Source organism: Saccopteryx leptura, chromosome 8 (assembly GCF_036850995.1).
Source record: "Saccopteryx leptura isolate mSacLep1 chromosome 8, mSacLep1_pri_phased_curated, whole genome shotgun sequence".
NCBI classification, from domain to species: Eukaryota; Metazoa; Chordata; class Mammalia; order Chiroptera; family Emballonuridae; genus Saccopteryx; species Saccopteryx leptura.
This window is the reverse complement of record NC_089510.1, coordinates 85,657,204-85,671,071: the sequence shown is the minus strand read 5'-3', so window position 1 is coordinate 85,671,071 and position 13,868 is coordinate 85,657,204. Positions and strand designations below refer to the sequence as shown.

The 13,868-nt window shown below is 37.0% G+C and overlaps 1 protein-coding gene and 1 non-coding gene across 2 annotated transcripts in view; one reads left to right on the top strand and one right to left on the bottom strand.

The window, feature by feature from the left end:
• The window catches only part of PRKCI (protein kinase C iota), an 84,446-nt gene extending 72,500 nt beyond the window's left edge, over positions 1-11,946 (top strand). Inside the window, exons 13-18 of the mRNA XM_066347038.1 lie at positions 2,214-2,301; positions 3,278-3,403; positions 4,631-4,710; positions 5,906-5,995; positions 6,370-6,485; positions 9,338-11,946. Coding sequence (XP_066203135.1) covers positions 2,214-2,301; positions 3,278-3,403; positions 4,631-4,710; positions 5,906-5,995; positions 6,370-6,485; positions 9,338-9,425 — 588 coding nt within the window. The 3' untranslated portion in view covers positions 9,426-11,946. The remainder of the gene's footprint in view (positions 1-2,213; positions 2,302-3,277; positions 3,404-4,630; positions 4,711-5,905; positions 5,996-6,369; positions 6,486-9,337) is intronic.
• Positions 8,486-8,590, bottom strand: LOC136380222 (U6 spliceosomal RNA). The gene has a single exon (XR_010746898.1). It is a non-coding gene; the product is annotated as a U6 spliceosomal RNA (small nuclear RNA).
• Positions 11,947-13,868: the final 1,922 nt, after the last annotated feature.

Here is a 13,868-nt window from a genome sequence, read left to right as displayed (position 1 = left end):
ATTTTATTGACTGAAAAACTTTGGCCATTTTATGAATGAATGTACTTTTTATTATCTGCCGGAGAATTTAATAATAATGTCTCTGTTAAGCTATAGATAATTTAGCTGATGGACCTACATTTCGATATTTAGTCAACAAGTAAATGATTTAGTAAAGTTCTGTTACAGGTTAACAGTCTGCATCCCTTGCTTCTGACTTCTGCCCTGAAAGTGTATGTCAAGCCATTGCCAGTAATACAAAACAACTTAAATGATAGTCATGTTTGCTCGTGTACAAAATAGCTTGTACACGAGCTATACAAGAAAAATCCACGGACATGCCCAAATAGGGACACATGAAGAACCTCAGAGCAGCAGGGGTGGGTGTGCAAGGGTAGGCGTGGGGAGAAGCCTCAACTTTCAATGTCGATCTCCCTCCCCTGCTTTTGATTTTGTACCGTATGATTTAACAGAGAAATGGTTAAGTTCTAGGTACATACAGTCAGTTAAATTGTAGATAGTCATTCATAATAGGAAGTCTGTAATTACATAAGAAATTATATGCTTGTAAAGTAAAAGAAGCAGATGCTTAATTGTATATTTAATATTATTCCCCTTGTGTTTACACTCTTATTGTTGATTTCTTATGGGATTTCCCTGTGGCTAGCGGTGGTATTGTTCTTAGAAATGTATTGAGGTCTCCATTAAGACTAGTCAGTATTCCGTGTGTACTTAAGAAAGGATATACAGAGTGGGGCAAACGTAGGTTCACAGTGTGAGTACACAGACTACAGTTCACTCTTGAACTGTTGTTTATTAATGTAGTACGTTCCACACCAACAGCTGGGAACCTGCCTTCGCCTCACCCTGTGTGCTCTCTGTTTTACATGCAAGGAGTCTCTCTTTCATACACACTCTCTCTCCTTCTTTCTTTCTCCACACACAAATATAGATATACATAGTCTATATATATGTAATTAGTAATAATTTTTAGCTCTTAAGTTTTGTCCAAATCTCTCTCTACTTACTAATTTTTTTCTCCGTATGATCCATCATTTTTGACATATATGTGTTTAAAATCACCTTCCATGATTGGAGATTACGTTATCAGTTTGGGTTCCTTCAAAACAAGGTGACTTCAAAACCAAACATGCGTTTCTCCTGGTTCTGGAGGCTGGGAAATGCAAGATCGAGGTGCCAGCAGACCCGGTGTCTGGTCAAGGCAGTCTTCATGGTTTGCAGATGGTTGTCTTCTTATTGTATCCTCCCTTGGCTGGTAGGGAGGAGGGCTCTCTCTCTTCCTCTTTTTATAAGTACACCACTCCCCTCTTGGGGGTTCTAATCTCATGACCTGCCGCTAATTACCTCCCAAAGGCTCCACCTCCTCTGTCACATTAGGGCTTCAACAGCTGAATTTGGAGGACACAGACATTCAGTCCATTGCAGGGACTGTGAACGTCTTCTACTGATTTTGTGATTTTACTCTGTTCCGAGGCTGGGTTGTTATGTATATACACAGTGTGTTATAACTTCTTGGTGATTGTTCCATTTGTTATTGTGCAGTTTCTCTTTTTGTACATGTTGGTGTGTTTTGTCTTAATTTTCTCCATCCTGTAGCTATTAAAGTACAAAACCAAAAAACTTATGTCTTAGGAACAATAACCAGAAGGGAAACATCTTAATACCAGCAATAGTTGTATTAGGAGGTGGGATTTAAAGTGCTTCTTTTCTATACAAAATATGATTCCTTTTACTCTAATAATTTTTCTATTAAGTTTTACTTGAATATAAATTACTTTAAATGAAAATTTTATTTTAATTGAACTAGCAACATATCATGAGAACATGTTTTCTTTAAGCTATTTAAATCCATGATTTGCCTGACCTGTGGTGGTGCAGTGGATAAAGCGTCAACCTGGAAACACTGAGGTTGCCGGTTCAAAACCCTGGCTTGCCTGGTCAAGGCACATATGGGAGTTGATGCTTCCTGCTCCTCCCCCTTCTCTCTCTCTCTCTCTCTCTCTCTCTCCCCCCTCCTCTCTAAAATGAATAAATAAATAAAAAAATTAAAAAAATAAATCCATGTTTTTAATAATAAAGGCAACTGTGCTAGTGATATTTAAGCATAATGTATTACCTACAGATGATGAGCTTATATAGATGAAATATATAAAAGAGGTGAATTTAAAACAGAATCTTGGGATCTCATTGTTTCTTTCTTTTTTTACTAAAAGGAAGGATTACGGCCAGGAGATACAACCAGCACTTTTTGTGGTACTCCTAATTACATTGCTCCTGAAATTTTGAGAGGAGAAGATTATGGTAATAAATTAATAGGTGGTATTTTAGCTATGTTCTAGAAGGGTGTTTAAATGTGGTACAAATTGCATTATAGTATACTATTGCATTTCAGTATTGATGTTAATATAAACTTTCTTGATTCCCTTAAAACTCACATTAAAGCACATACTGTGAGGTTGGAGACAGTGGGACTTTGACAGTATTTGGGGGTACTGATTTGAAAGCTGTTTTACTAGTGGCAAGCACTAAAAGTTACTAGGCACCATTGTAAATAGTTTCCATAAATTAATCCCCTCAATCATATGCGGTAAGCACTGTTGATTCCCATTTTACAGACTAGGAAACTAATGTATAAAAGTTTAACTTCCCTAAGGTCATACAACTAGAAAGTGGCAGAGTAGGAATTTTAAACTTCATCCATGTGCCTCCAGAGTCATGAACCTCAGGGAGATTGTTCAGAGTTCCTGGAATATTTCCGTAAGGAATTGGAAGGATAGTGGAAAGATTGAGCACTTGTCAGGAACCAGAGGATGTGTTTATCTTAAATCTTAAGAAAACATCTGACTGCTTCAGTTCTGGACCTTTCATTTCAGCAGACATAGAGGATGGTGGGTACTCCTGATAGCTGCTCATAATCTGATTCCAAGGTCCTTCACGGATCTTTAATCAGCCAGCAGAAGATCAAGTTTCAGACCCAGGAAGGTTAGTCTCAAATGCAATTTAATTATATCCACAAAACAAAATATTAGATACAGGATATGAGTCTGAAATTATAGATTTATTTGGGAGAAGAAACTTAATGTTTCATTTTTTTAAAGTTATATTTCTGGTACCTCCCCTTGTTAAATGAAATATGCTTTATAATCCTCTGTGCCTACCATAATGGTTATAATGCATTTAGAGTTTACTTTCTCATGTAATATAGTGAATCTCAAATTAATGACTTCCAAATATGCAAATTGGGTAATTTATTGCTTTAAATTTTCTTTTTTTGAAGGTTTCAGTGTTGACTGGTGGGCTCTGGGAGTGCTAATGTTTGAGATGATGGCAGGAAGGTCTCCGTTTGATATTGTTGGGAGCTCTGATAATCCTGATCAGAACACGGAAGATTATCTCTTCCAAGGTAATTTGCCGTATTTTACAGATTCTCTGTAAATTATATATTCTAGAGCGTGAATGAAGATGGCTCAGTTTATTACTTTAATACAGCGGTTCTCAACCTGTGGGTCGCGACCCCGGCGGGGGTCTAACGACCAAAACACAGGGGTCGCCTAAAGCCACGGTGCTTTAAACCGCTGCTTTAATAAGAAAGAAGAAAGTAATCTGGACAATATACTCATTAATGTGTGAGGCTTTGATTTTTTTCTATACATTTTTTTCTACCTGTGAAGTCTTTAGTCCCATTTGCCAGTTACCATCTCATACTCAAAATGTAGTTTTCTTCAGCTTGTATATATATCGCAAACAGTAATTGGAGGAAGGAATCCTTTGGCTAGAGAGGACAGTCTTTCCACATGAACCGGAGGTTGAGTACATAAGTTCAAGAACAATATGGGGAAAAAGTAGAGTACCAAGAAGATAAGAGGAATCAAAAGGTGAAATAAAAAAAAAGCCCCACCATTGGGAACACACAGAATTGGCCAGAACAGGAACAAGCTGATAATCATAGGAACACCCAACACAGTCTAAAGAAGTGAAAAGACTGCCATAAAATTCTGTGTTTAATAATAAAGGTCATCACAGGATATGAATAAGTTTTTTATGTAATGAGAAATCCAAATGGCCATGGAATATGTAGAAAGATGTTTAATGTCACCAGTATTAGGGGTATGTGCGTTAAAACATTAATGAACTACATTTTCATACCCCATACATTTGGGAAAAATTATAAAGTGTTATAAAACCAATGTGAGTGAGGTAGTGGAACAGCTGGAATTCATAGACTGCTGGTGGGAGAGAAAACCAACACATCTTTGAAGAATAATTTGGCAATGTCCAGTCAAATCCAAAATAGTAATATGTGCCACACATTTTCCAAATATTACCTCATTTACACCTCATAACAACCCTATGAAGCAGGTATTATGTTTGTTCCAATTTTGCAGGTGAGGGAATTAAGGCACAATAAAGTAGTCAAAGAATAAAACATGCATGTAAATGGTGTAAAACATTGCTCAGATTAGAGGCTTTCTGAGAAGGAAGAGTGAAGCGCCTGGGAATGCACAGGAGACACTTAAGTAGTATATGTAATGGCTTATTTTTTTCTGCTAAAATTTTTTAAATATCTCATAAAAAATTAAAAGATTAAAGGCATGTAAAAGGTTAATATGCCATTATTTTATCTTTCTAGTTATTTTGGAAAAACAAATTCGCATACCACGTTCTCTGTCTGTAAAAGCTGCAAGTGTCCTCAAGAGTTTTCTCAACAAGGTATAAATCGTGTATAAAAGTCTTTCGTGGTTTATATCTGCATAGATGGGACTGGGAAGGAGGCGTTCAAGAATGTAAAACTCCAACATGTCAGAAGATGTCATTTTGTTTAGTTAGATCTGGAATTGGTCTCTTCACCAAAGAGGAATTTGACATTAGATACTGAGATGAGTCTCCCTTTCCATTTTGCCAACGTAATTACCCTCAGCTATCTGTTACATTTGGTGTTTTTAATGTAAATAATAGATACCATGTACTAAATTATGGAAAAAATTGTACCTTTGGAGATCGTCCCAATTATACTTTCTGCTCTAATTTTTAATTTTCTTTGATTAGTATTCATAGAATCTCTTATTGCACTTGGAGCAGAAGTGTTCTGTACAGATTATCATTTCCCAAATCCTATGATTAGATAAAATTCAGAAGAAATGAATTTTCTTAACTCTTAACAAATCTGAATACATCCATTTTTTTTTTTTTTTGACAGAGACTGAGGAGTGAGTCAGAGAGAGGGACAGATAGGGACAGACAGACAGGAACGTAGAGAGATGAGAAGCATCAATTCTTTGTTGAGGCACCTTAGTTGTTCATTGATTGCTTTCTCATATGTGCCTTGACTGGGGGCTACAGCAGAGCAAGCGACCCCTTGCTCAAGCCAGCGACCTTGGAGTCATGTCCATGATTCCATGCTCAAGCCAATGACACTGTGTCCAAACTGGTGAGCCTACGCTCAAGCCAGATGAGCCCGCACACAAGCCAGACCTTTGGGTTTCGAACCTGGGTCCTCTGCATCCCAGTCCAATGCTCTATCCACTGTGCCACCACCTGGTCAGACTGTTTATTGCAGATGGTAGGCTACAGAGTTTTAGGATCTATCTAAAGTTATGATTTTGAACTGTTTTTACTTGTAACATTTAAACACCAAACGTGTAGGGTTTTTTTCCCACAGCAACAGTTCTCCAACTCTCTGGACACTAATTGTGTGTCCTACATTTCAACTTATTTCTGACACTACCTCCCTGGATTTAGCATCAATACTCCACAGGTCTGAGGACTCGGTTCCACAAGACTGTCTTTACTTTTGATGCCAGTCACAGGTATCATTTAATAGACACAAAACACAGGTCACAAAGGTGATGTACTCTTTCTAAAGCATGATATTCGCTCACTTTTGAAATATCTCTTACTACCGTAGGACCCAAAGGAACGATTGGGTTGTCATCCTCAAACAGGATTTGCTGATATTCAGGCACACGCCTTCTTCCGAAATGTTGATTGGGATATGGTATGTAAATTGTGATTGTTTTCTGTATTAGGTTTCATTATTTTCTTGGGCCAGATTTTATTACCTTGAAAGAATATTGAAAAACTAGTGAATCACAGCTCAATTTACTTAAAACCATTCTCTAACATGTTTTTTGAAAAGCTTTTAAAACAATAAAAGCTTAGATATTAATTCAGTGGAGCAGGTTGTATAATTATTGAGACCTGCATCAGTGTTCAGATTTGTAAGTCATTTCCATCAATGTTAATATTGTAGCGCCTTGCCTAGAGATGCACTTTGATAAGAGTGGGAAACAGCTGAGGGCAGAGGAGAAATGTATAGGTAGAATTTTTCTAAGAATGCAGGCTTGAGCTGTCATCCAATATGTCTTTTAGATGGAGCAAAAACAGGTGGTACCTCCCTTTAAACCAAATATTTCTGGGGAATTTGGTTTGGACAACTTTGATTCTCAGTTTACTAATGAACCGGTCCAGCTCACTCCAGATGATGAGTAAGTAATTCTGTAGACTGAAATATTTTTAAAGTTCTTTGAACATCCCATTTCTAGTGGCTATACAATGTTTTATGATCAGACCATACCAGCGATATTCAACCTTTTTCATCTTGTGGCAGATATAAACTAATTACTAAAATTCTGTGGCACACCAAAAAATAATTTTTTGCCAATTTGACAGAAAAAAAGGTATAATTTTGATTCATTCATACCAGATGGCTATTGTGTTAACTGTTGTCTTTTTTTTTTTTTTTTTGTATTTTTCTGAAGCTAGAAACGGGGAGAGACAGTCAGACAGACTCCCGCATGCGCCTGACCGGGATCCACCCGACACGCCCACCAGGGGGCGACGCTCTGCCCACCAGGGGGCAATGCTCTGCCCCTTCGGGGCGTCGTTCTGTTGCGACCAGAGCCACTCTAGCACCTGGGGCAGAGGCCAAGGAGCCATCCCCAGCACCAGGGCCATCTTTGCTCCAATGGAGCCTTGGCTGCGGGAGGGGAAGAGAGAGACAGAGAGGAAGGAGAGGGGGAGGGGTGGAGAAGCAGATAGGCGCTTCTCCTGTGTGCCCTGGCTGGGAATCGAACCCGAGACTTCTGCACGCCAGGCTGATTTTTTTTTTTTTTTTTTGACAAACTGGGAAAGAAATCAGTGCCCCTGACTAATTATTCACATATTGCATGTTTTAAAAATTCTTGTGACACACCAGTTGAAAATCACTGGATTATACTATAATTTATCTAACCACTCACTTACTAGACATTTGAATCTATTACACCATTATAAGTTATGACAATAACTGTTATTTTCTGCTTTGATTTACACTCATTGTCTCTAATTCTCAAAACAACCTGTACACCTAGTTATTGCCATCTTCATTTTACAGATGAGGAAACCAAGGCTCAGGGAGGTTAAGCCAAGGAACTTAACTTTCAGGGAGCACAACCGCGGCTCAGACCAGATCTGAGTGACTAGCACCTGTGCTCTTTCCACTCTGCTGCACTGATTTTCATTTGGGTGATGATCGTCTTTGAGTTCTAGAAAGGGAATTAGTTCAAAGGGTATAAAATTTTAAAGCTCTTGATATGTATTGCCAAATTGCTTTTTAAAAGGATTACATCAGCTTATCAAGTCCAGGCAGCAATGATCTGACGTATTTCTGTGTTTATCTCACATCTTTTAAAAATCAGGCTTAGAATAATTTGGGGATGTTTTGTACCTTTACCTGCCATTACAGATTCATTCTCTTGTCTCAAGGAGGCCCTAACAGCATGGTATTCATTTACATCTTGTTCATTCTCATTCCATTCCGCATAGCAGCTGATCCAGACTGTCTCGACATTTTAGAAGCCTTCAGTCCTATTCCTGTCTCCATCACTCTTAATACTTTAACCGTGCCTTAGCTTGACTGCAAGGATTGAGGCCGCCCTGGCGTGAGCTTGCTCCCTTTTCAGCTGACTTTAGGCCACCTTGCATCTCAGAATTGCTCTCTAACTCTTCTCAACCTTTTTCTTCTTCCCTATTCTTGGAAGGCTATCCTTTTTTTACAAGGGGTTCTCCCTTATTTTCCTAGACCTGTTCCCTTATTTTCCTTCAGGATTTTATTTTGTCAGTTGCCTCCATTACTCCACCTTCTTTAATGTCTTTTTTCAGCTTCTTTTCCTCTGCTTACAAACATGCTCAAATATCCTCTAATTTTTCTCCTACACCTTAGTGCTTCAGTAAGTGTTTGTAAAATGAATGCTGTCTTTTTTTTTACTTTTTCAACTATTGTTTTGCTTTGCTTTCTTGATTCTTTTTTAATTTTTTTAATTACAGCTTGCATTCAGTATCATTCTGTATCCATTCCCGGTGTACAGCACAGTGGCTGGACGGTCACATACTCCACCAGGTGTTCCTGTGGCATTTCCCGTACCCGGCTGGCACCATACATAGTTATTACACTGTTATTGGCCGTATTTCCCATGCTGTACTGCAGCTGCCAGTCCGTACTTCTCAAAAAACTATGGAACGCTTCACAAATTTGCACGTCATCCTTGCGCAGGGGCCATCTTAAGCTGCTGTGTTCTTCCAGTTTTAGTGTACGTGCTGCTGGAGCAAGCACCACCCTTTCCGTAGAACTGTGGTTAGAATAGGGCTTAGCTTGTCCTGTGTGAAATTGAACTGATACTGCTTTCTCTCGTAGCTTTCTGTAATTTAAGGGACCTTCATTCTTTGAAGGACAGGTCTATATCATGTGTGGACTTTGTGCTTTGCGGTGTGATGTGTACACTAAAGTATTAAAATATTTGGTAGTACTGCTCACTCTTCTTAGATATTAACGGGAAGCCCAGAGTACAGAATGTTCTACTTCCCCCTCCCCATGCCCTGTTACCTGTCTGTGGTGTTCTCCCTTTATTCAGGGCTCTCAGTATACCTGTTCCTATTGCCTTTGCCTTTTTCCTCTTGGTTAACTTCTTCTGGGCCTTTTCTTCCCTATATATTCCATCTGGCTGTTGAGGTGACTACTAACTTGCATACTAATTCAGGCCTGGGTTTACCCATAACTATGAATGTTTGCAGGTCAAAAGTTAAGATTAACTAGAATTGTGACAACTTGTGCCTTCCTAAATCTCAGACTTCGTTTTTGGACTATCTTTTGATTCTAAAGTTGTTTGTGAGTTTATTAGCCTTTTTAAAAATTCTGGACTCTTGATTATTCTAGAAAATGTTTTGGGATTAATCTAAACACTTGTAAAACTTTTTTCATAATTTATATAAATTAGCCTTACTCTTTGTTCCTTAATCTTATTTTATCATTTAAATAATATGTTGAAGTCTTGATTGTGACAATTTATTTTTGTTCCAACAGTGATATTGTGAGGAAGATTGATCAGTCCGAATTTGAAGGTTTTGAGTATATCAATCCTCTTTTGATGTCTGCGGAAGAATGTGTCTGATCCTCATTTCTCAACTTTGCATTTTGATTGTTTTGCCACTTAATGCATGAAAAACCCATTACCAGCCTGGATATGATGAACCATTTGATATTTGCCACCTACAAAAAAATCACTCAATATCTTGTATTATTTATTGACTATAAGAGTCAATTAATACATCTCAGCTTAACTATGAAAATAAACTTAGACTAGTTTCCAGACAATTATGTCAGAATTTAGTTTTACTGGTAATCTAACAGCCTACTGGTGAGTAACAAGGTTGTTTCTTTCCTTTGAAGGAACTACTTACCACTGCTTTTAAAGAGTGTCTGTTGCATTGAGGCACACGGTGGTTTAACATCATAAGCCTCCCATGACTTTTTGATTTTTGTCATTCTTCCTTAAGTCATTTCAGTATTTAATTTTGGAATGAAAAATTAATTCAAAATTGTTATATCACCTGTTAGTTTCTGAATTCTTTGTGTTTAAAAATCCGGCTTTAAATTTTATCGTTGCCTTGGATAATTACTGATTTTTAAGGCAACAGTTATTAAATTGCTTGGTAATAAAAGGTATTGCTTGCTAAGAATTGGGGAATACAGATTCGTCTTGAGGGAAAAAATAAGCACATTTTATTAAGAATCAGATTTCAAATCATTAGCTATTTTTTAAAAACTAATACAAGTGATTTCTTTAATATTGTAAGGGGTTAGCTTCTGAGCTGGTCCCTTTAGCCAGAACTTTAACTGGAATGATAGTAAATGTAGTTTAAGGATCCAGGATGCAGTTGGATGGAAAATGTCTTAGTATATAGAAAGCAAAAAATAGAAATTTAAAGTAGATACAAAAATGTGCAATGGTAATATTTATTGCTTATTGAAGAGTAAATCTCGTAGTTGCTTTTTGTGGTTGGATTAAATAAGAAGGCACTTACTTATTTCCAGACTTATAAAAATATTCCATTTATCCAGTTGAGATGGAATGTCTACCATTTTTCCTTATAATTTAATACAAAGAAAAGAATTTATCTTCCAAACAATGTATTAAACATGCTTATTTCTTACCCCCAAACACATTATTCATACTTTTGGACCTTGTTTATAGAGTCTTCAGTGAAATCATGAAATATACTAAACATGAATAAATGTTCAGGACACACACACACTCACACACACAGTTCCAACTCCTTAAGCAAGTTTTTGTTAAGTAGGTTAACACATGTAATACAGAGTAGAATACATTTCAGGGGTAGAGTTCTTCAGATTATGTTTTATTGATATTAGTATTTAGCAATGTATTATTTAAAGGGATATCAGAGATAGTACCCTTCTGTTGTTTATTTTTAATATTTTTTATGAAAAGGGACTTAAAAAGTAACCATAATCATATAGATTACTTATAATTGCCCAATCTTAGTAAAATTTAATTTTGAGGAAAGCTATCATGTTTTTAACTTAGAATGATTTAAAATTTGCTGGCATTTAATATCTTCATTTTTGGATGCTATGTTTCATTAGAAATGTAGTTTTTCCAAAGTTTCTGGCCCTCTATGTACTCTTTTCTTTAAATAAGTCTGAAAGCAATGAAAACCTCAAAAGAAAAACGTTTATATACATCCACATGTTTATTTAAGAGGTATATATGTTTCTTTTAATACCTGAAACTTGTTTTAAAGCAAAAAGCAGTATTCACTTCAAATCATAAACTTACAGAAAATTCTGACATCTTATGTCAGAAATATGCTTATGATCTTGCTTTTAGGTGGTGCTGTTTCCCCTAGGCCCTAGGGCATTATTTCTGAAATTTTGGAATCTGGAATAAGTTTGTTTAAAATCATATTACTGGGCCTACCTTAGAATTCTGTTGGGTCTTTGAACCACATTTTGAGAAAACTTTGAGTTATTCTTTTATTTTGTCCTATAGTTAAATATTAGAAAATGTACTCATGATAAAACCTTTTGAGAAGGGGTAGGCAGTGGATTACAATTTTATCTACTATTTTAAATAAATGACTTCTTCATGATAGATATCTTCTCAAAAAAAAAAAAGTTCAGTTTTTTACTAATAATGTTGCAAACAATGAGCATTTTTCTGTGATGAGGTTTTAACCATTATTCAGGGCAGTCTTTGTTTTTAAAACTTTTTTTAAAAACTTATAAGATTTACTGTGTATATTTTATACAGAATTGCATTACAAATATGTTTTTAATTGTGTTCTGTTTTTTGTAGTCTTTAAGTGCCATGCCAATTCTTTTTATATTATATAGAAGTTCTCTGAAAATACTCACCAGGGATAAAAGGCAGTAGACAGAATGGTGTCCTAAGAAAAAATTTATTTTGTATAAGCATGTGGTCAGATCATTTTATGTGTATGCAGCCTAAATTGGCTATCAGGTATTTTGGTTTATACATTTGCTTTATTAATTTGTTTTGACTTTTGTCATGTAATATACTGCCTTGGTCATCATAATGTAGTCTGTATTTGTGTACCTTTTTTTTTTTTACTTTAAAATCTTTAAATAAAATGCTTAATATCCATCAAGAGGGGAAAGTTTTTAATTATATAACATCAGAAATTTGTTTAAAGTATATAAAAGTTTGGCCTGATCTGTGGTGGCACAGTGGATTGAGCGTCGACCTGGAAATGCTGAAGTTGCCGGTTCAAAACCCTGGGCTTTCCTGGTCAAAGCACATATGGGAGTTGATGCTTCCTGCTCCTCCCCCCCATCTCTCTCTGTCTCCTCTCTCTCTCTCTCTCCCTCTCTCTCTCCTTTCTAAAAATGAATAAATAAAATAAAAAACTTAAAAAGTATATAAAAGTTTGATCCAAAAGAGAAATGAGAATTTTAGAATTTGGAATTGTTTTGTACTTAAAGCAGCATTCTGGTAGTACTGATGCCATATTGTAGACATTCATTCATAACATGTTCAGTATATTTTTAAACTTGCCCATCTGTGCAGCTCTTCTATTAGAAAACAAATTATTAAAAAAAACATTAACTGAACGTATTTTCACCAAAATTTTTAAAATTTTTCCATTGAGTTTTGAGAGGGGGGGGTGGAAGGGACAGAGAGAAGGAAACATCAACTCGTTTTTCCCTTAGTTGTTCCATCTAGTTGTGAACTCATTGATTGCACCTAGATCAAGCTCAAACCCACAACCCCTGTGTGCCAGCCAGGACAGTGCTATATTCAATGAGCTTCCCGGCCAGGGCCAAGCATTTTTAACTAATTTTAAAACTGAAAGAAATTTGAACAGAATCAGAATAGAACAGATGATTCACAAATTATGTTCTACAGTGACCAGTTGTAAAGTTCTAGAACTTCTTTCTCAGTTGTAGGTTAGAGTCCATATATAAATGTGAGCCTGATGTCCCACATTTACCACTCTATTTAGAGTAACTTAATGTTTCTTTTCACAGGAATGAAATCTTTTTTTTAAGGTTTTATTTTTATTCACTTTAAGGAGGACAGGGAGAGAGAGAGTGGGGGGCGTGGAGGAGCAGGAAGCATCAACTCCCATATGTGCCTTGACCAGAAAAACCTGGGATTTTAAACAGGTGACCTCAGGTTGACACTTTATCCACTATGCCACCACAGGTCAGGCCAAGGATGAAATGTTAAGTGCCTTTTTTCTTTTTGTGAGAGAGAGGCAGGGACTGAGAGGAAGGGAGAGAGGTGAGAAGCATCAACTTGTTATGGTACTTTAGTTGTTCATTGCTTGCTTTCTCATATGTGCCTTGACCAGAAGGTTCCAGCTGAGCTGATCCCTTTCTCAAGCCAGCAACCTTTGGGCTCAAGCTAGTGACCACGAGGTCATGTCTATGATCCCACGCTCAAGCCAGCGACCCCACGCTTAAGCTGGTGAGCCAGCGCTCAAGCCAATGAGCCCATGCTTAAGCCGCTTACCCTGGAATCTTGAACCGGGGTCCTCAGTATCCCAAGTCGGTGCACTATTCATTGTGCCACCACCTGGTCAGGCCCTTTACTTTTTTCTTATCTGACTTGTCAGAGAGCTAGGCCTGTGTAATGAAACCAAAGACTGATCTCCTGTGTCTGTTATTTTATCCAAAGCTCATCTCTTCCTCAAACTGGAGTTAAAGGCAATATTATAAAGTACTATCCAGGATATCCCCTGTACCAAATCATCAATTTGGTTGTTTTTTCTGAGTTTGTAAAAATCCAAAACAGAGTCCAAAAAGGAGTTTGAAGCTTTAGGGAAATTTTACATTAGGCATTTAGTCACTGGAGCAACCAACCAGTTTCTCCGTGAGGTAAAGCCAACCTCCCATCTTTAAAATTCAACAGGTGGGTTTCTAGACAGCACCCAACAGTGAGTCAATTGTCTCCCTTTGTAGATTTACCCTTCTCTGCTCCTGGGCTTCAAGTATCAGTTAAAATCCAGAGAGTCTGAGCAGTTTGTACTCAGTTTATTGTTCCAGAATATACATGGAAGTTCCTATA